The 23,524-nt window shown below is 46.3% G+C and overlaps 1 protein-coding gene across 6 annotated transcripts in view; it reads right to left on the reverse strand.

The window, feature by feature from the left end:
• Positions 1 to 23,524, reverse strand: part of gabrg2 (gamma-aminobutyric acid type A receptor subunit gamma2) — a gene marked incomplete at both ends in the record, with an annotated part of 200,496 nt that overhangs the window by 49,578 nt on the left and 127,394 nt on the right. For 5 of the 6 annotated variants that reach the window (XM_083649578.1, XM_083649580.1, XM_083649582.1 and 2 more), the window contains one exon: positions 19,362 to 19,499. In XM_083649578.1, coding sequence (XP_083505704.1) covers positions 19,362 to 19,499 — 138 coding nt within the window. The remainder of the gene's footprint in view (positions 1 to 19,361; positions 19,500 to 23,524) is intronic. The other variant, XM_083649579.1, reaches the window with a different exon arrangement.

The raw sequence follows: 23,524 nt of genomic DNA on the forward strand, positions 1-23,524 counted from the left end.
TATGTCAGACTGTCTGTCCCACGCGTGAGGACTGAGCAGGTCTTATGTCAGACTGTCTGTCCCACGCGTGAGGACTGAGCAGGGAAAGACTGCTTTTTCTTTTTGATTGATCCCTCTGAATTCTTTCAGAATGCTCCTAGAGAGCGCCCTACACCAGGAGTGTTCGTGTTTTACATGGAATATTCTCACTTGTTCTTATTGTTTTGTCATGTCTGTAAACTTGTAACCTCTTTGTATATGTTTTCTGTACACAGGGCACTCTGTGTATAATGTTTTCTGTACACAGGGCACTCTTGCAAATGAGAGCTTGCTCTCAAGAGATCTCCCTGTATAAATAAATGCAAAATAAAAAAATAAAAAATAAACTTGACTTGACTTGACTTGACTACGCCGGCTTGCTCGCCTGAGAGCACAGACAATCCACCACCAGCAAAGCCTTTCAGTCAGGATTACTAAAATTACTAACAAGTAACAAGTTTATGTGTATGTGTAGTGTAAATTATGGCTATAATTTACACTCTTAAGATTCATTGTGGATTTAGCACCCAGTTATTTATTTGTTGAGTTGAGTTGAGCGCGTTTTTTGATTTATTTATAATTTACACTCTGTCATACACAGAAACTTAATCGGCGTCCGGTATAGTGGTAGATTCCCTGCCTACCAACACGAGGGTCGCAAAGTTAACCAGTTGTAAGTTGGCCCAGGACCTTATTTTCGACACAGTTTCGTGGAAATCCATTCATAACTTTTTGATATATCATGTGGACAAACAAGGCAGACAGACAGAAAAAATGGGTACAAAATAAGAATCCGCAATGGCTGCGCAGCCTCCCCCATGCGAATCAGCGGAGCGTCTGCAGGCTGCAGTCGAAGCGAGTTGAGGAGCTGTCGGAGGAGCGACCCTACAGCTCCAGGGAGAGACAAACCGTGGCTTTTTAAATGTGGCAAAATCACGGCAGTTTTTGTATCTGTTGGTGAGCTATTTTCGAAAAAGATGGAAACAGAATGTCTGTCCCCATTGACCGGCCAGCCTGCCAGCACACAGTCCATATGGGTTGGGCGTGCAGAGAATGCAAGATTTACATGGGTATTCTGTTAGTTAGATATAGTTAACATGACTAGATGTTCATGGGGCTGCTCCTTCCCATCTGATTATCATTGAGACAGATGTTCATGAATCTTGAAGCAGGGCAGATCGCCAAACTGACAGTAAGATAACACAAGAGGTCTCCCAGCCGCAGTCAAGGTTCTGTAGTCTGACAACAGAGCAGATGGTTGTTTTATGCAAAATAATAGACCAAAAAAGACCAGAGAGTCTGAGATAGTTAGAAATCAGCTAATCCTCCCACATTTTGCCTTCCATGCTTTCACTTTAAAAGCTTGTGTTTTGTAGCCTGGTAATCTGACGGATCTGCGTCTGACCCCCCACCCCATTCACACATTTCCACCTGACCTGAAAATGGTTGGGCCAATCACGACCGTTTATCTAATATGGGGCGGGTTTGATACAATGACTGACAGAGGAGGGCTGTTAAGGAGTTTTCATTTCATGTTCATTTCATTTGTTTCATTGCTCTGATGGGTTGAGGGTCTATGCAATTGCAATTTGCATCCAGAGGCATTATGGTCTGTGCCAGTTGATAACGGCCCCCTGGAAATCAAAATTGAATGGAAAGATTCCAGACTCCTTCTTTGTGAATTGGTCTGGCGATGTCAGGCTGTGTTTTGATCACAACAGAGAAAAATTGAGCGTGCAAAATCCTGCTTTGATCACACAACTGCATGTTCATGGCTTCTCCCTCTCTCCCTGTGTGTGTGTGTGTGTGTGTGTGTGTGTGTGAGAGAGAGAGAGTGCGCGCGAACGTGTGTGTGTGTGTGTGTGTGTGTGTGTGTGTTAGCAAACAGCTGAGCTTAACGCTGTCATGACACTCTCTTGAACTGTGATGAATTACAGTACTCTGTTGTGCTTAGTGAGTACAGTTAGTATTACCGGGAGATGTGGCCAGCTTGTGTGTGTGTGTGTGTGTAAGAGTGCGCACATGTGTGTGTGTGTGTGTGTGTGCGTGTGTGTGTGCGCATGTGTGTGTTTGTGTGTGTGAACATAAAGACTAAACAGCTGTCAAAGCAGCCATGCATGGCGGAGAGATAGAGCTGTAGTTTGTCAGCTGCCATTGAAAACAAACCAAGCATTTTTGCTCTGACAGGAATCAGATTCAGTGTGTGGGGGGGGGGGGGGGGGGGGGGAGGGTCGTGGGCAATGACAAAATGGCTGGATTGTAGAGAACAACAAGCTATTTTGAGAGATACTGTGGGAGCTTTTAATGATAAGATATTACATAATCCCAACTGAGCCCGGGTTCATGGTATTTCAATGTTGTTTTCCACCATTCTACAGCAGATGATTAACAGAAATAACAGCTATATTACTGTCAGCAAACACTCCAAATACAAAAATACCTCCAGGTTAACTCTTTATTCTAACATATCACTGTTTGGTATATAGTTCCACCTCAAAAATACACATAGTCTGACTCAATGGAAGTAGGCTGCGGGTATAAGTGGTGCCATTGGTGGTTTAACTCAGAATTATCCTCCCCTTCTGCTTCAGCTGTCTGCATGTTTTCAAAGTCCATGCCGCTACATGAAACAACTACAACAACCTGCACGCCGAAAATGGCAAGTTTTACATGTTTTTTAAGCGGTGCAACCACTTCTATGAATGCCTTTGTAGGAGCACGAGATGTAGGAGCACGAGATGTAGGAACACAAGATTTGTGTTGTGTGCACTGTATATGTGTCTGGATCAAGGCGACAAGGAAGAAGGGTGTGTGTGTATGTGTATGTGTGAAGTGATGTCAGGCAATTGCTCGACTGTGATGTCATCAGGCAGCCATGATGTCATCAGTGATGTCACTCAAGCAATTGTCTTCTTCTTCTTAGTTAAAACTAGTGCAATACCCGTGCCTGGTCCCTCTCTCCCCATTCACCCCCCCCCCCCCCCCCCCATGGGTACATCTACACCAGGGGTGCCCAAATTATTTCCCATGAAGGGCCAAAACTCAATCTGGGTGGAGGGCCGAGGGCCAAAAATAAACGTTGTGGAATTACATTAAAATGTATTGTGTTTTATAGAAAATTAACATTCTAAATCTAAAATAACATTTCAATATAATAATCTACTTTTTATCTGTTTGGTAATTGTAATAATTTGCAATTGGTTATATATATAAAAAAAAACATCTGCATTTGTGGGGAGCTTAAACATTTAATCAGTAAACACCCAGTTAAAAACAGTTGTATTTTCCACCTTTGTAATCAAGAGAGAAATTTGACTTAATTCACAACTTGAAAAATCCTCAAGGTACTTTGAAAATCAGTTTCGTAGTGGCGACGTATATTGTACTCTTTCAAAACAGCCACTCTCTGTCTGCAAATGAGACAAACCGCTGTTGAATTTACTTCGGTAAAAAAATTACTCGTCTTGCCACTCCGTCCTAAACTTTCTTTTGTCAGTGTGCCACTGCCGTGATGATGATCTGTCCATCTTGCTGAGCTGGTGTAAAGCCAGTGACTGGGGAGGGATCAAATATCAGAGCTCACCCCCCAACCAGGTGATTCAGCCAACCAATCAGGAGCAATCAATCCTCAGATAGCAATGCCTCACACCCGTGTGATAGAGTCGGGGAGAGAGAATACCAGCTGCACAAAATTAACATTAATCGTAGATAGAAGAGTCCCGACATCTCCATTCAGGCGCGGACTGCATAATCGGGCAATAATCGGGCACGTCGGGCAACTGCCCGGTGGCCTGGCCTGCAATTTATTTATTTTTTTCACCCCCAAATCCGTGGCGGGCCAAAAAAAAAGAGCGCCAAACTTGGCCCGCGGGCCCCAAATTGGGCACCACTGATCTACACAGATGAAGATTCTGCCCCCCCCCCCCCCCCCCCCCCCATGGATACCTCTACCCATTCCCCTTCCCCCATTCATACATCATGCTCTCCCACTCTCAGAGTCCTGCAACGGGTCGGGTACCCGCGGGTTACCTGCAAAAAGTAGAAAATATACTTATATATACTATATAAATTCACGGGTACGGGCACAGGTAAAAATGAACTAAACGTGGGCGGGCAGTGCTTGAGAACAATGTAGATGTATGTTTTTGTGTTGCACTCAGACTGAATTCAGTCACTTATGGTAATCTTGTGCATGACGCAGGCAGTGGGCTCTATCTTCCCCCTTGCCTTAGGTGCTAAACTGGCGTTAAATTAAAAAAACACGCTTTGCGCCTGCCTACCCGTGACTCGTTAAGATAGCATCATGTTTTTAGTCCCCGAAAGGTGCTTTACGCTGAAGAGGCGTGGCGCAGTGCCAGAATAGGCCAGAATGGGCGTTTCGGCCTTAAATACCAGCCTAAAGCTATCTTACCAACTGGCGTTAATTTTGCACTTACCGCTTTTCAAAACCAAGCCTTATTCAGTGCGCCGACTCCCCTACCAAATGCCACACACAGACACACATGTGCATCTCCCAGCATGCATTGAGGCTTAATACATTTTGACAAGAAAAAGCAACCAAATCAGCCTAAGTAGGCTAAGTGGTTGATAGAAATAATATTTATGTTAACACAACATGCAATTCTAGAACATTTCAATATTGGACAAAATAAAACAAAAATCAAAACACAACCCTATGTGAAACATACATGTAATCCAGGCCGTCGCAAATATGAATTAGGGAATGCACCTGACCACACCCACTAATAGCGCTGCTAATTTAAGGCCAGGGGGAAGATAGAGCCCAGTGTGTTTATTGTTGGCGGAAGTCAGTCTGATAAGTAGGCAGACAGAGGCAAGAGGAGAGATTTGCAGGCTACTTTCTCCCCTGTCAAACAGTTTTGTCAAGACAGAAACGCTTTGTTTCTCTACATAGCCGACATGTTTCAAGCATGCATACTGCATTGTTTGAAGCTACGGACTGCATAACGTAAACATTCAAAAATCAGGCGCGGTGTCAACGTTAGACTGAAGATGGTGTCTTGTCTGGTTTCCATAACGACAATGGGGAAAGTGGAAGTCCCGGGTTAACGTTAGTTTGGACGTTGTGAAAGTGCATTTATGTCAGCGGAACAGTGATCATAGAGGCAGTGTGGATTATACCGGACATGTATTGGAAATATTTGGTTAGTCGGCTTGTTGCACAACACTGTATTGTCTGATAGAAGTGCTGACCAGCTTGTTACTGAGCTAACATTAGCAGCTGCTAATGCTAAGGTTACAGGCGATGAGTCTCGGTCAGAAAGACTGCTATTCACCTCCTGTGTGAAACGGGGGCAGTTTGGTTTGGTGTGATTAATCACGGGTAACAGGTCTTATATCAACGGGTCTGGGCGGGGCCGGTTTTGATTTTGAAATTATCACGGGTAACGGGGCTGTCACGGGTCTAAAATTGACGGGTCTGGGCGGGCACGGGTTTACAAAATTGGACCCGTGCCGGACTCTGGGCTGGGGTCAGAGAGGATCCGCTTTGCCTTCCTCCTGCAGCGCTGGCTGTAGAGGTCCTGGATGGCTGGCAGCTCAGACCTGGTGATGCATTGTGCTGAGTTCACCACCCTCTGCAGAGCTTTGCGGTCAATGGCAGTGCAACTGCCATCCCAGGCCATGATGCCGCCAGCCAGGATACCCTCTATAGTGCATCTATAGAAGTTGGTGAGTATCCTGGAGTCCAAACAGAATCTCCTCAGCCATGGGAGGAAGGAGAGCCGCTGTCTTGCTGCCTTCACAACCACGCCTGTGTGATGTGACCAGCTCAGATCCTCGCTGATTTTAATCCCCAGAAATCTGAAGTGGCTGAACTGCACCGCTTACTTCAGCACCTGGGTGTGATTTGTCTGGCATTTTCTGTTGTGGGGATTTAGACATCTGGTTCGAGTAAAACATGCCCCCAACCCCACGCTATTTTGCAAGAGCACCATCACCATATACTGTGGATTTAGTGCTGCCCAAGACGCTTGTGATTGGTTTAAAGAAATGCAGGGCGTTTTTTCCCCTATACCAGGATTGAGCTTCTCCGACGATACAGATCAATTCCCACCAAAACTACCCGCTTCAAAAACAGTTTCTTTCCCACAGCCATACGGACTCTGAACTCCCTCAGCACCCCTCTCCCTCTCCCCCCCTCCCCCCTCACCCTAACTTTACGTCTGTTGGTCTTGTATCCTGTATTTATGTATTTATTGTTGGAAGTGGGAACGGTGTAACTGGTTAATTGTCTAAATGTATCAATGTCCTGTTTCCATGTTTTGCCAGAGCTATATCATCATGTACTGAAACTAAATACCACCAACCTGGTTGCGTGGCAATAAAAGTATCTGTATCTGTATCTGTATGCAGTGCTGGCACAGCGCTAAGGCGGAGATAAATTAAATCTAGCTAAGCGAGACTACCTCTGAAGTGGCTCTTACACACACACACACACACACACACACACACACACACACACACACACACACACACACACACACACACACACACACACACACACACAGTGAGGCTTGACTGACACACTGCAGTTGTTTTGTTTTCTTGTTTCAGGGCCAATCAGATTCCATCCATTGCTTCTATCTAAGTCAAGTTCAATGAAAGAGTTTATTTCCAAAACACTATCAATCCATTTAGGAAAAACAGCAACAAACATCTTATGTGAAGTTCATGATTAAATGTAAAATATCCATTCACTCATACAGGTATTCATACTTATTCAATGACTTAACTTTCCTAGTACCTATATATTTAAGAAATCAAACCAAGGTGTTGAAGTAAGCGGTGCAGGTTTTGCAGATCGAACCTGTGCGTGCGGTCCTTCGCACGTGCGTCCGGACTCCGTGCGTGTGTGTTTGTTTGTACGATTGCGTGCATGTGTGTGCATCTTTTGTCTTTCAGCGGCTTCTGACTCGATTCACTTCCTTGTACGTTTGAACCGGGGGGAGGGGCCTAGTCTAATTTAGCGCTTGCGTGTGTTTAACGCCGGGTGCAGCGCAAAATTGGAGGCGTGCCAAGTCATCTACTATTCTCCGTGCCCTGAAAAATGCCACTTGCGCTTTCACCCAGCTGCATTATTCACAGGTGTGGCCTGGCAATGCCTGGGCGTTACATCAATCAAACCAATCACATTCCCGTCTCGCATTCCCTTTAATACAGTTTGCACGATGCATGCTGTAATTCTCTCCATGCGTAATGTGGATGTCTCACAACAACACCATTGCATCATACTGTATAGAGGCTAAAAATCTGTGATTTGCAGCTTTTAATTGATGCAATTCGCGTTCTTTGGTTGACTGGAAAATAGATAATTTGATTGACAATAATATTGCAAGTATGCTACAATGTCCAAATTTTCTCAATTAATTTCCCATTAAAGGGGACAGAAGCGCTTCTCACTCTGAAGCACATCCGGGCAGTTAGGGCATCCGAATGAAACCAAAGTTATTTGGGTGAGTAAAACACCATATTTTAAGCTGGAAATAAGGTCTGTGGTGTAAAAAAACGGAATTCTCCTTTAACCCATTTCCCATTATGTGTTCCTGTTTATTTTTCCACAGAAAACCTGTGTAGTTGGATCATTTGTTTCAGTAGAATTTATTTATTTTCTTTATCACTTAAGAGCGAGATAAAGTGACATGTCTGAGTGACATAGCTGAGAGGGGGGGTTTGGAGAGAGAGGGAGATGAATGTAGGCTACTCAAAGGGGGGAAATAATTGTAGACTAATATTATAGTAGGCTATAATGATGCAGTATGGTGTGCGTGTGTGTGCGCGTGCGTGATGTTTCAGAGAGAGATAGAGAGAGAGAGGAAGAGATAGGGGGTGGAGAAACAATATCAGCATGTTTGTGGCTCTTTACATGTGATACAAGTTTTTCAGTGAATAGAGACACCCAAGCAGTGAATAGAGACATTGATGGCATCATCACTGATGGATCATCACCAGTGTTGGGACTAACGCGTTATTAAGTAACGCGTTACAGTAACTAAGTTACTTTTTGCGGTAACGAGTACTGTAACGAATTACTTCATCAGTAACGTAACGTACTTACAATTATTGCGGTTTAAACATGCTCGTTACTCGTTACTTCACGATTCTGTGCGGGACCTACAGCAGCGAGGCTAGAGAGGAAAATGCGAGTCTGACGGCGGTCTGATGAGGAAGTAGGCTAATCGTGCGGCACTTCTATACTTTCTAATGTTACTAGACCAAATTCTGATAGTGAAACGGGTCATTTTGCGTGAGCTGTGTTGTGTACGGTAAGCGGTGTTCACTTCACACCGCTCGGCGAGTCAGCAGCATGGAGCCCTCTCCTCCTCGCTTCTCTCAGGCTGTCTGTCACCAGTGCCCTGCTGCACCCAGGCAAGCACAGCACTCGTCTCTCACTTACAGATTCCCCTCGCGTTGGAGGGTGTTCACGGTGTGTTTCGCGTTGTCATGAAATGGGAAGAAAAATGCCTGCAAGTCTCCTGCCTTTTGGAGATGAACTGCTATTAAAGGCAGCCGCGACGAGCGGCTGCTTTGAGGCTCTGCTCTGTCCCTATCTGCAGGCAGCGCTGGGCTCTGCTGCTGGGGACTGCCCCCTAGTCCGATACCTCACGAGTCCGATACCTCACGAGTCCGACACCTCATGGTTTTGGGTTAGGGTCTGGGGGAGGTTAGGTTTAGGCGTGCACTCCGCTTTTACAAACGGTAACCACGGTGTTTATGTTGTTCAGCCAGGATATTATAGACTACTGATACAGTTGTTAATTATACACTGCCAAAAGTGTACTGGCTACTTTTTGAAGGCAATAATATATATGCCTCAATGCCTAAAATGTTGTGTTTTCTTGTTCCACTACTTTTCGTCGTAGTGATAATGGGTACAATGCTCAAATTTGACAGTTGTCCCACACTGTGCTACAGCAACCCCAAAATAATGTGTGTGCATTAATAAGAGAATTGAGTTAAAAAAAAAAGTAACTCAAAAGTTACTTTCCTAGTAACTAGTTACCTGCAAAGTAACGAGTAACTTAAAGTAACTGAGTTACTTTTCAGAGCAGTAACTAGTAACTGTAACTAAGTTACTAATGTAAAGTAACTTGCCCAACACTGATCATCACTGATGGCATCATCACTGAACTTTAGCCTCAGCCAGGAAGGATGACATCACTGATGACATCATCACTGATGACATCACATCATTAGGTACCTAATTAAAAAATCCGGCTCTGTCAGGTCACCCGCACGGGTGCTCTTTACACCCCCTGAAAGTTTCAGCCCGCTCGCATGTAAAACGGCATAGCTGTGGCCAGCGGACAAAAATGTAAACATTGCCCACTTGCTCCCTTTTAATATACTTTAGCCAGTGGCGCTGCTCTTGAGGCAAGAGGAGGGCATCTGCTTAGGCTAGGAGATCCCCCCCCCGTGGGGGATCAGGAGTCACGACTCGTTGGTGGCGGACTGGGGAGGTGGGTGGGGCAAAACAACGCTCCGGAGGAGGGCTCAAGGGAGATGGACTGCTGTGAAGCTGCTGCTGTTATGATCGGCCAGAGAGAGAGAGGTGACGTAGAACCCTTGCTATATATATGAGAATTAACTGACGTCATATCTGACGTCATTACGGACGTCATACTAAGACTTTGACTGACCACGTCATACTAGAACTTGATTGACGTCAGGGGTGATCGGATTAGATTATGCACGAATGGCCTTCTGCTTGAACTATGGTCTAGAGACCTCACTTCAATCATGAGAGGCCAGACGGTAAGATTTAACAAACTTTATTTAGCAATCGGCATGCATGGCAAATACTTTGGCGCATGACTCCATTAGCCAGTGGCGCTGCTCTTGAGGCAAGAGGAGGGCATCTGCTTAGGCTAGGAGATCCCCCAAAAGGAAGATCTGATTACCGGAGGTTAATTGAGATCTGCGGGCACCGGTAGTTGGTTGTACTTTTCTGGCCTTCGACCTTTTTAACGACTTATGGCTACTTGCGGCTGGCGCTTCCCAACTCGGTCGGGCCTTCGATCTTGACCCCCCTACTTGCGTTGCGGCTGGCGCTTCCCAGCTCGGTCGGGCCTTGCGCGCCGCACGACTTGGCCTTCTGACTGACCCTGACTCTCTCTCTCGACTCTCTCTCTCCCCCAAAAATGATCTGGGAGATTTACTGTGCCTACTGGGCGCTGTGCTTTTCGGGGAGCCACCACCAACGAGACATTTTGGCACGGAGCCCGGGACACTGTTTGTTGCCATGCTCGCCGATTGAGGAAGGAGGGTTCTTTGGGCCACGGTATGGCCGCCTGCTCCGGGCAGGTGTAGCTGGAGAGCTGATGAAGACCAGCTGGAGCGTCCTCTTGAGGTGCTGGATGACTTAGGGGTTGGTGACTTAGTGACTTAGGGGTTCCCAACTTGGCCTGGGTGACTTAAAGATTTCCCGACTGGGCGCTGGACTTGGATGACTTAGGGGTTGGTGACCCGACTTGGCCTGGGTGACTTAGTGGCTTCCCAACTTGGCGCTGGGGCCAGTCTGAGGCCTGGGCCTGATGTAGCGAGCCATGGGGAGTAGATTGTTTCCAGGAGTTAGGATGACTTAGGGGTTGGTGACTTAGTGACTTAGGGGTAGGTGACTTAGTGACTTAGGGGATGGCTTAGGGGTTGGTGACTTAGTGGCTTAGGGGATGACTTAGGGGTTGGTGACTTAGTGGCTTAGGGGATGACTTAGGGGTTGGTGACTTAGTGGCTTAGGGGGTGATTTAGGGGTTGGTGACTTAGTGGCTTGGGGGATGACTTAGGGGTTGGTGACTTGGTGGCTTAGGGGCTGGTGACTTAGTGGCTTAGGGGGTGACTTAGGGGTTGGTGACTTAGTGGCTTGGGGGATGACTTAGGGGTTGGTGACTTGGTGGCTTAGGGGTTGGTGACTTAGTGGCTTAGGGGGTGACTTAGGGGTTGGTGACTTAGTGGCTTGGGGGATGAACTTAGGGGTTGGTGACTTGGTGGCTTAGGGGATGGCTTAGGGGTTGGTGACTTAGTGGCTTAGGGGGTTTGGTGACTTAGTGGCTTAGGGGATGAATTAGGGGTTGGTGACTTAGTGGCTTAGGGGTGACTTAGGGGTTGGTGACTTAGTGGCTTAGGGGATGACTTAGGGGTTGGTGACTTGGTGGCTTAGGGGATGGCTTAGGGGTTGGTGACTTAGTGGCTTAGGGGATGGCTTAGGGGTTGGTGACTTAGTGGCTTAGGGGATGACTTAGGGGTTGGTGACTTAGTGGCTTAGGGGATGACTTAGGGGTTGGTGACTTAGTGGCTTAGGGGGTGACTTAGGGGTTGGTGACTTAGTGGCTTGGGGGATGACTTAGGGGTTGGTGACTTGGTGGCTTAGGGGTTGGTGACTTAGTGGCTTAGGGGTTCCCAACTTGGCCTCGGTGACTTAGTGACTTCCCGACTTGGCGCTGGACTTGGATGACTTAGGGTTGGTGACTTAGTGGCTTAGGGGATGACTTAGGGGTTGGTGACTTAGTGGCTTAGGGGATGACTTAGGGGTTGGTGACTTAGGTTTTTATTTTTTTATTTTTATTTTTTATTACTATTGTTATTAGTGGGCGTTTAAAGATGGGATGATCGGATCGCAGACCAGGTAGATTGTCAGTCACCTCGCTTTATTTAATCAAACACGAGGGACACCTACAGTACATGTGGTGTTTTCAAAGCAATGTAAATCAATATTTCTTGTTTGGTGGGGGGCGGGTCCTTTGCGGGCAGCGGGAGCGGGGGTGGGCGTCCCCGCAGGTGCTACATGCGTGCAGGAAATTACATTTGGGATATGTGCACACGTTTTCATTGAAATATCTGCAAAGGTAGTCGGGGGAATGGGCATGCACCTGGGAGGACCCACTGGTGTCGGGCGCCCAGGAGGGGGCGGGGCTGGGGGCGGCGCCGGACTGAAAGGCCGCCTTTGGGCAGAATTGTGCAGAGTGCCCCGGTTCGCCGCACGAGTAGCAGGTGTTCACCGGCCGCCCGCTAACCAGCGACATGAAGATCTGCATGTCCATAATGGACCAGTTAAGCCGCGTATTAGCCCGGGTGATCATCAGGGCGGCTTTAGCGGAGAATGCTTTATGATACTGGTAGAATAATTTACCGTGGTTGGAGTAGAGGTCCACTATTAGCGCTATATATAAATCTAGCTCGTGGCGGCGCTCTGGGTACACCTCACAGATCACGTCGCGGTAGACGCCGAACGTGTTCAGGAAGTCACATAGGGAGAGGTCTTTGGACAGGCGGGGGTCGGACGACTTTAAATAGACAGGGCCATCTGGGTCACCCCCGACCTTCCTTTTGCACTCGGGGGATGGCAGGAGTATGCTAACTAAATTGATGTCTCTGCCCTTCAAAATCTGGGATCTCAACCTGGGAGACACATCGGCACAGGGAGAAACAAAAGGCATACCAAATGAGATGGCGGGCGTGGCGGACGCCAGGGTGTTCATCTGGGCGGGTTGGGCGGTGGTGAGGAGCACGTCGGCTTGCTGCGTGGGCGGGGGCGGGATCGGCTGCTGCGCTGGCTGGGCTGTGGCGAACGTGGGGGGAAAGGGGGGGGGGGTTTCCAGGGCCCTCAGATGAGCATCCACTGATCTGCTAGCATCTAGCAGGGACAGCAGAATGGCTCTTGACGACCCCTGTCGGCTCGGCGGAGCTGCGAATGGTGCCGTTTCCGCTTCCGGGGCGGCGGCCTGGAGGTCAGTGCGACCAGGAAGGACATGGCGTCTCGCGGTGGCCCCGCGGCCTGTATTTCCCCGGCGTCTCCCCGCTCTCGGAGCGGCTGCCTCTGCTGATCTTCGTCCGCGGCCTCTCGCACGTCCGCGCCGAGCGGCCTCCCCCTCTGGCACGCTCGCGCGCGTTCTTGGGCGACCGGGCGCAAGCGGCACTTCGTCATCTGCTCTCCTTTCAAGGGCCGTCGCAGTGGCGCGCGCCGTGCCACGGGAACGCGCGCCGGGCCCTTTCATCGTGGCTGCGTTGGCGGCCTGTGGTCCGGCCGCTTCGCCAACGTCTTCATCAGACGTCTCGGAGAGCAAGAACGCACAGTGGCCGATCTGGAACGGGGTCTCGTTGGCTGAGCTGCTGTCGCTGTCCATGGACTGCTCTGGCTCGGAGCTCGACATGCCAGGAATGGAGTGGGAAGCGTTGAGGAATATGCGGGGAATATCTGCGTTGGATTTCCACGGGTAGAGAAGGCTTGAGGGTGCTGATTCGGTCTCCGGATATGGTGCAAAACAACGCTCCGGAGGAGGGCTCAAGGGAGATGGACTGCTGTGAAGCTGCTGCTGTTATGATCGGCCAGAGAGAGAGAGGTGACGTAGAACCCTTGCTATATATATGAGAATTAACTGACGTCATATCTGACGTCATTACGGACGTCATACTAAGACTTTGACTGACCACGTCATACTAGAACTTGATTGACGTCAGGGGTGATCGGATTAGATTATGCACGAATGGCCTTCTGCTTGAACTATGGTCTAGAGACCTCACTACTATTTAATAATACGCATTTGTTCTATCTGTTTCTCACAAGACAAACAAGGCTCTTATTGTGAAAGGGAAGAAGTCCTACACTACAGTTTACATAATAACTAGACTGACCTGCAGATGATAGCAAGAATAATGACCCCATGCACTAACACATGTCTGATACAATTATGTATAGCTTCCCCGCCTATGTCCTAAATGGATGGAGTATTAGCCAAGAAAGAGCCATTCCCCTTGATCAATACTCACTTAAGGGAATAGCCAAAATAAATGTAGTATCTTGTAAATAAATAAATAAAATAAAAATACAACCACTGTCACTGGAAGCTAAAAAGGAGAAGATTGCACCTTTTATGATTGTGATAGGCATACATATGATAGTCTTTTTCTTTTAATAATTTCTCATTCAGCAGCATGCCAACACATGTTTTGGTGTGATTAAACAGCAGGATTTATGAGGAAGTGTTTGATTCTACAGACATTATTTAGCCTTTCAGTCAGTTCCTCAGGCAGATGCAGTTGATCTAATGAGATAGACTTTGTGTTTGATTCAAACCACAGACAAGCCCCGGATTGCATAAAGACTCCACACATATACATAATTGTATTGTACAACAATTATACATACATTACTTACCAATCTCATATGAATATAAAGAAACATGCATTAGTATGCAGCATGCACTTTTAGCCATTCTCTAAGACATGAACACTGTCTACAGAAATCAGCTGTTCTCCCTCCAGCAAAGCCCTATTTTTGCATTATTTTCTAATGGAATACAGCCAATACACAATATTTTATTTATTATACAAGTATGAACAAGGGTGCAGGAAGGTAGGTGCGGAGGGTGCGGCACCCCCTGGTGGCAAGAGATGGGATTTTCGAAATTGTTGGATTTGGCTGTCTTGTGTTTATACCACCAACAAAATGCATTAAAAAACAGTTTGTGCTTCCCAGCTCTAATCTTATTTCATACGCGCTCTCTTCAAAAGTGTTTGATTATCATCATAATCTGGTTTTCCATAATAATAATAACTAGAATGTCTACATTTCCTACCGAAAATGTAATTGTGTTGCTGTCCTCGCCATGCACCGCCTGCATTGCAAGGTCCCTGCCCATGCAATTAGGGGGACTAAAGCTTAATTTATACTTATTAGAAAGTGTTGCTCAGCACACGGTCGCAGATGAAAAAGAAAGTGTCGCTCATGGTGTTGCATTTATACTTCAGTGAATGTTCGCCTCTGTTCAACGGTCACGTGACACCCGAACGCTACAGACAGCCAAGGCAAGAGAGGGAATGGAATGCACAGTGAAACCACCTCGGAGGTGTCAAGTGTCAAGTGTCAATCCAAGAAGGAAGGCTGGCCATGATTCCAATGAATCCGCACTTCCTGCCGCCCTTCAAGAAGATAATTATAAGAATACGAAGATTAGGAATATCAAAGATTGTGCCTTGCTTTCAGCAAGCACAATAATTATTGCTTTTATCTCGGAAACGGAAGGTGCAATCGTGATTCCGCCCACCAATAGCGTACTTTTTCACCCCGAGTCCAACGCCGCCATCCCTGAGTCTCTATGAGTTACGGCTGCGGAGATACGTTGCTTTAGCGCCCCCCATAGGCAAACAATAGCGCCCCCTACACGCCAAATGACCCTTTCTTTTCTGAAATCAGCTCAGAAGTGTCAAGTGTCATACAAGAAGGAAGGCTGGCCATAATGACAATGAATCAGCACTTCCTGCCGCCCTTCAAAATAAAACAATTTAGAAGGGACAGGTACTGAATGCTGCTATAGCGGCCCCTAAAGGCGAAATGACACAATATTTGTCCTATAGGCTCAGAGTACATCCTTCCACACCTGGACCAAGGTTGGTTAGGATCGCACCTTGTGTTCCAGAGTTATGGCGATTTTGGTGAAATAGGCCCCACCCACAGAACTGTGGAAGTCGATTATTTCGCAACAGTGCGTTTTTTTCAAAAACTTCCAAATCAGTGTTGTGCAGGACAGTCCCCACATGATGTGTGCTTTGGTTTGGTGAAGATTGGACAAAATTTCAAGGAGGAATCGCAAAAAAACTGTTTTGGACAAAATGCAAAATGGCGGAAGCTTTTGCCAGATTTATCTAAACCCAATGCAAGTCAATGGGGAAAAAAATGGTGCTTAACTCATTGAGTGCCAGCCACTTTTGGAGAACGGACGCTCCCAGTGCCAGAGTTTCAGAGCGTTTTCAGTGATTTCTCGAGGCCCACAGAATATTGTGTGATATTACTATGTAAACACCGAACACGCAAAAAGAACAAGGAGACTCTATTGTATCATCAGCAAAAAAAAGTTTATTGATACCATTTTCCGTTCTTTAGTTATCAGCCGGAGAATATAGGTCAAAAACAGCAAAAACAGGCATTTCCATCTAGAAGCTGAGATATTCAGCCTTTTGTGAAATGAAGCATTTCAAGCACATTCACTGACTCTAGCTAATATTTTCTGATGTAGTGACGTGGTGTAGTTGTGTGCTGCCCTGCGTGCCCCACCCCCCTCTCCCCCCCTCAGCTGCAAACTCCTCCCCACACTAGTAACACACAGCCTCACGCACCCAGCGTCTATTTTCTATTTTTTTATATTTGTACAGGACATACATAAGGCTTTGATCCACGTCCCACCGTCAAAAAAGGCAATTGACGACAGCTATCGTCTTTGGCACTCTACGTTACTAATTACTTTGACGACAGGCGTCGTCATTGGCACTCAATGAGTTAACGGCGAGATTTTACCAGAGATATGTTATGTGGTCTCTCCTGTCTCTAAAGCAAACCGTTTGGTTTGAACAAGTTAAACTATTTAAGCATTTTATGAAATGTCTATGGAAAAATAAATGGCGGATACAAATCTCTGGTACCATACTGGAGCAGGAAATCAGAATCAGAATCAGAATCAGAATCAGAATCAGAATCAGAAAGACTTTAATGATCCCCGGGGGGAAATTGGGACAAGTTACAGTAGCTCGCTCACATAACACACATAGCATAAAATAAAATACACAGTAGTAATGCGATAAGCAGTAAAATAAGCAGAAGAAGAAGAAGAAAGAACACAACATAGCATGGGATAAACAGTATTAAATGCGATAGGAGCAAAATAGTGGAGTACGTCTAAGTAAGCAAATACGTAGAGTAAGTATACCTTACGTGCCAATTGTCTTTATTGCACACTGAACTTATATTATTCGGCTTGCCCTATACGTTACACGTGGCTCAGCCAGGCACTTTTTTTCAGTTAGCCTATCGGCTGGCTCAGTCTCAGGGAGACTGAGCGTCTCCTAGGTGCTCTTTTAAGAGAGGCATTAAATAGACCAATGGCCACAGGCAGGAATGATTTCCTGTGCCTCTCCGTGTTGCATCTAGGTGGAATCAGTCTCTCACTGAATGTACTCCTGTGTTTGACTAGCACGCCGTGGAGTGGGTGCGAGTCATTGCTCATAATGGAGCGTAGCCTGGATAATGTTCTCTTCTCTGACACCGCAGTCAGAGATCCCAGATCCAGCCCCACAATGTCCCTGGCCTTACGGATCAATTTGTTGAGTCTGTTGGCATCCGCTGCCTTCAGCCTGCTGCCCCAGCACACAATAGCATAAAGGAAGGCACTAGCCACTACCGACTCATAGAACATCCTCAGCATGGTCCGGCAGACGTTGAAGGACCTCAGCTTTCTCAGAAAGTAGAGACGGCTTTGCCCCTTCTTGTAGAGTGCATCAGAGTTCTTAGCCCAGTCTAGTTTATTGTCAATGTACACTCCAAGGTACTTGATGTCTTTAGAACATTTTATTTCCTTTGTGGGTATGTTGCAATCCACACAAAAGTTTATGTAGTCCGTAATGCACTCTGTGATCCCATCAATATCCTCGCCATGTGGGTCACAGAGTGCCTGCCAGTCTGTTACCTCAAAACAGGCTCTAAGAGCCTCCGTTCCTTCCTCAGACCATACCCTCACTGTCCTAGAGGTCACAGGCAGTTTTTTCACCATCGGGGTATATCTGGATCTGAGGAAGACTAGATTGTGATCGGAGCGGCCAAGCGGGGGGAGGGGTGACAAGGAATAGGCACCATCCTTCACGTTCGCGTACATCAAGTCTATTGTTCTGTCGCCCCTAGTGCTACAGCTCACGTACTGTTTAAAGTTGGGCAGTGTCTTCGTCATAGTCACGTGATTAAAATCCCCCGATATCAGTACCAATGCACTCGGATGCTTAGTTTGGAGTCCAGCAATGGCGTTGTGGATAGTGTCACACGCTGATATCGGATTAGCAGAAGGGGGGATGTAAATCGCCACAACAATCACATGAGAGAACTCCCTTGGTAAATAATATGGCCGTAGTCCCACAGCTAAAAGCTCCGTGTCCGGTGAGCACGAGCGTTCTTAAATGCTGATATGAGCCGGATTGCACCATCTATTGTTTACGAGAATGGCAAGCCCAGCTCCTTTCTTCTTACCACACAAGGTGCTGTCCCGATCCGCTCGTATCGTCTGGAATCCATCAATTGATGCATTAAAGTCCGGGATATCTTTATTTAGCCAGGATTCCGTGAAGCACATTAAGCTGCACTCTCGAAATTATCTCTGTGTCCTCGCCAGACCTGTTAATTCCTCCATCTTATTCGCTAATGAATAAGTGAATAACATTCACTTTGGCTCTCTATACACATAAAGCTCTCTATACACATAAGACTCTCATGTGAAGTGCGATGCGATCCTGAACTGTCTATGGAAGTGCCACACATGAGCAAACACACACTCAAATCCAGACTGAGAGCACACTCACACATTCACTGCCCAACGGCATGCAGACGATAGAGAGATAGATAGATAGATAGATAGATAGATAGATAGATAGATAGGTAGATAGATAGATAGATAGATAGATACATAAATAGATACAGTAGATAGATAGAGTAGATAGATAGATACATAAATAGATACAGTAGATAGATAGATAGATAGATGCTGCATGGCCTCACCTGCCCTTTTGGCACACGCGCTGTGTGTGTGTGTATGTGTGTGTGTTGCTCACAAAAGTTTAAGTTTCCATGTGCGCGGGTGGCTGTCTTATGACATCACCTCCTAGGCCTCCTATGACATCATCAGTGGGACAACAATTTAAACAAGCCCTAATTATGGCTCCATTGCATCATCAAGAAACCTCTCAGGCCTCTCTTAAGGCCCGCCCCAACAAATCCTGATGACAGAATGGTGAAAAACTGAAAAACTGTCTAACTCCACAATTCAGTACTAGATGGCGCAAAGACATTTCACTTTTCAGCAACTAATTTCTAACATGTGTAATGTGTTTCCAGGGACTTATATATATAATAGTTTGGGAGAAAAAAAGCAGACATATGCAGTACAATAGAATAGAATAGGATGGAAATGGAACAGAAAATGGAAATGATTCCTGAGTCAAATTCCTTGTATGTGTACATACAGTACTATGAGTACTTGACCTATAAAGCTGATTCTGATTCTGAAATATTTGCAAATCATTTTAGTGTTTGTTTCAACCTACTATAGTGACTTTCCGATTGTTGGGGTTTACCATATAGGATAATTCAGGTAGATAGTATGTATATGTCATGAAATAAAAAATATACCAAACTGACTTTCAAATATGTTATTGTACTATGATTCTTCTAGTTTGTCCAGGTGGCTTTCTTTAGAGTACAAATCAGTAAAAATAGATACAAATAAAAAAAGTGCCAAAATTTTGTCACAATTGTTTGCAAATATTGCAGTAGTTTGAGTGGATGGAGTACTTACCTGAGACGGTCCTGACAATCTCAGAAGTGTTCCTCAGGCCGACAAAGGAGAACTGGTAGAGCCTCCAGGAGCGAATGTCCCCAACCTCCACTGAGCTCCTCTTCCACTTGTACACGATCTCCTCCCTGGGGTAACCATCTGGATGGGAGAGAGGGAAGTTACAGCAGCAAGACTTGGGGCTCTATCGTTGCATCGGCCTATGAACTGCGCCCAACGCCAGACGCAGCCCAGAGTAGTGGGCGTGGACCAGCGCACTCGATATTTTGGTATCGGCGCACGACGGCGCTACACGCAGCCTTAAGCATTACAACCACGCCTTTTAATCGTAAAATGATGCACTATCTGCTCATTGGGGAAGTGCAGTAAACGAATCACATGCTTCACTTTTCAGCTCCAATTCCACGGAGCGATCCAGTCCGGCTTCAGAAAAGCCGAGGGCTCTGATTTCCCCCCCTCCCTTTTATCCCCTCTGTCTGTCTCCATATATATACTATTATTCCATATTATTCTCAAACCAATCTAACTGCAGTTTAAATACTGCAAGCATGTAAATACGCTACAAGATCAAAGTGAAAAGTATGTTCTAAACGCATCAGCTAGAAAAATATAGCCTATCCCTATGATGAGATTAGATTGGTGAAAGTTTGGCCAGAATGATATCGTTTTGCTACCTTTTCTTCTCCCCTGCTGCACAGGTAGGATGATGCACATAAATATAGTCTACATTATGTAAAGTCATTGCATAAATGTGTTTTTATTGTAAAACTAAAATGTGAAGTAGAGCCAATTTATTGGAGCGGACATCACAGTAGGACATGACAGTAGAACCGTGTTACACTGTCACTCATCTAAATCACGTTAAATCTGCAAGGGATATATATAGCCCCAATATGACATATATGTTTCACATAGACTGGTGTTTTCATTTCAATGTTTTATTTGGTCCAATATTGAAATGTTCTACAATTGCAGGTTGTGTTAACATTACACATTATTTAGATCTACCTTTCTATCTATTTCGGCTCATTTGGTTGCTATTTATTAGCTAAATGGATTAGCCCAATGCATGCTGGGAGATTTCACATGTGTGGCTGTTGCAGAGAAGCCAGGCAGTGAATGTTTGGCCAGAATGATCTCGTTTTCTCTCGCCTTCACTGCACAGGTAGGATGATGAAACAGCCTCTGAATGTCACGGGCTCAAAACTGTCATGTTAGAAAAAATGGTCATGTTGTTATACTATGTACGGTATAACAACTTATTTTTCGGACTTGTGTTGTGTCTGTCTGAGCGAGGGAGTCAGAGAGAGAGAGAAGCGGCAAACTTTTTTCACGCAGTCGTATTGTGCCTGTCAGACTGATGAGCAAGAGAGAGGGAGTGACACAGAGAAGGGGGACAGAGGAGAGGCAGAGGAGCGCTCCGCGCAATCGGCGCACTGAGTAGGCCTGGTTTTCAAAAGCTCAAAGCGCTAAATTAACGCCAGGCGGGAAGATATCATTAGGCCGGTATTTAAAGGACGGCTTTACCGTGGGGAATATGAATATATATCAATCTCACGCCCCTAAGGTTTTAGAATCCGTAGAAATTTTTTGAAATTGGAGCTTCACTGCCTGACCTATCAGGCATCTCTCACATTTTTAGGGAAGCCGGATGACGCGTTACGCGTCACCCGGCTTCCCTCCCCGCTTGCGGAACTCGAGCGCCTATGAACTACACCTCTCTTTGACACAGCTGGATGAGGAGCCTCTGCTCTTGGTTGTAGTGATCAGTCTGTCTGCACATACCGTCTCTGTACTGACCTAGATGGTCCCGCCTCTAGAGGTCCTCCACGCCCCTTCAGAGCTCTCGACGAAAAGCAAAAGGCAGCCATCTTGTTCACCCGCATAGAATACTGTAGCTAGGTTAGCTTTCCATAGCTCCTTGCCAAGAGACCATATCTCTGGAACGGAAGCACCAGAAGACACGGGACTGGCGGCATTGGAAAGCTCGTCAAATTTTACATCTAGTAGTAGGTGAGTTGAAGTAACGAAATCAACGCTGAGCAATGTACCCATTTTTACACATTTTTACAGAAAATAGTTACAACATCAGATGCGCGTAACTCCTACGAAAATGCCTTAAAATGCATGACATTTTTTTTATGAAGACATCTCCCGACATATATACTACCGTTTACATTTGGTGCAATTTGGAGGCAATTTTATTTTCGATTTATTTCTTCTTCTTTGTATCTTTTATTGTCGAAGCCTTCTTCTTCTTCTTCTTCTTTGAGTTTTATGGCGGTTGGCAAACATATATGTGCATTGCCGCCACCTACTGGAGTTTGATATCAGCCAAATGCCTGAGGGGTGGGCATGAAAACGAAGGCCACGCGAGCCCAGTGCATTGTGGGAAATGTAGTATTTCGGGTCCCCGCACCCGCCCCTCCCCTCCACCACCCCCCCCCCCCCTCCACACAGAGTGGATTTCTGGTGATATCTCTGGCGGGAAACAACCAATTTCAAAAATTTCAACGGATTCGAAAACCTTAGGGGCGTGAGATTTAATATATATTCATATTCCCCACGGTAAAGCCGGCCTTTAAGGCCGAAACGCCTATTCTTGCCCCTTTCTGGGACCGCGCCACGCCTATTTCGCGTAAAGCGCATTTCGGGGCCTAAAGCCATGTTGCTATCTTCCCGAGGCAGGCGCAAGGCACGTTTTTTTGCGTTTAAGGGCAGTTTTTACGCCGAAGGCCTGTGGGAGAATAGGGCCCTTAGAGTTGAGTAGATACTACAACAGTGAAGAAGAGAAGACAAGACAAGAGAGGGTAAAGGTGGGCTCAGACTACAGGATTTTGAAATCTGGCTGTGACTGGCTGTACAGGAGAATCTTCCCAGATTATCTTCCCTATAATCTCAAACATGCATTGCACACACTACAAGATTTGTAAATGTGGCACACCACGCACTACAGGATATTATTAACTCATTGAGTGCCAGCCACTTTTGGAGAACGGACGCTCCCAGTGCCAGAGTTTCAGAGCGTTTTCAGCGATTTCTCGAGGCCCACAGAATATTGTGTGATATTACTATGTAAACACCGAACACGCACAAAGAACGAGGAGACTATATTGTATCATCAGCAAAAAAAAGTTTATTGTTACCATTTTCCCTTCTTTAGTTATGAGCCGGAGAAGATAGGTTGTTTTCAGCAAAAAAAAACAGGCGTTTCAAATTAGAAGCTGAGATATTCAGCCTTTTGTGAAATGAAGCATTTCAAGCAAATCACTGACTCTGAAGCTAATATTTTCTGACCTGAAACATCTGAACAGTAATTTCCTTCAATAAACAGCACCTCAACCCCCCTCAACTCCAAACTCCTCCTCCGTGGGAGTGTCTCTGGTGGCTCTGCTCGCTCTGCTGGCTGCTGCGTGTGTCAGGCGAGTCTCTGCTGCCTGCTATGGCCTGCGGATCCACGTTCGGATGGCGGCCGCTCGTCGGGGGAGTCTGGATGGGGCTCGCTGAGTTCGTCTGCGTTTCTGGGGTTTCGGTTGTGAGCTGGGATGAAGCTGCGTCCGATTATAGGCTTTCTGCTGCGCGTTTCAAAGTGCGCTGCACCCAGTCTATTTTCGGAGCGCTCAGCCTTGTGCGCCGGCTCCCAGCGCGACACTGAAAATCCAAACCATTCTCATGAGAATGGTTTGGCTTTGGTTTTATTTTCTGGCGGCTAATCGTGTGGAGAAGCTACTGTATGCAGCAGAGACAGAGGGGCTCATTTGTGGGAGCGGATTGGCTGCTGTTCGCAGCTAACGTTAACTCCAGCCAGAGCAATCTGTGCCGCTCTGGCTCATGCATCGGTTTCTCTTTCATCACGGGGCTTTTTCTGCTGTTTTTCCTCAACTTTCTCTAATCTGGAGAGCACTGTCAACACCTAATGGGTCCGTAAAATAGGTTATACACCTTCAATAGCTACAATATTTTTACAGGAGATGCAGGAGGCTTTGATCCACGTCCCACCGTCAAAAAACGCATTTGACGCCGATCGACGTCATTGGCACTCTACGTTACTATTCGCTTTGACGCCGATCGACGTCATTGGCACTCAATGAGTTAAGGGCCGGGCAGGATAATCATTTTGACGCCCGGCCATACTCCAAACCTGTTTCGGTTTTGGCGCGTCAAAT

Source organism: Poromitra crassiceps (genome assembly GCF_964638095.1).
Source record: "Poromitra crassiceps genome assembly, chromosome: 1".
NCBI lineage: Eukaryota > Metazoa > Chordata > Actinopteri > Beryciformes > Melamphaidae > Poromitra > Poromitra crassiceps.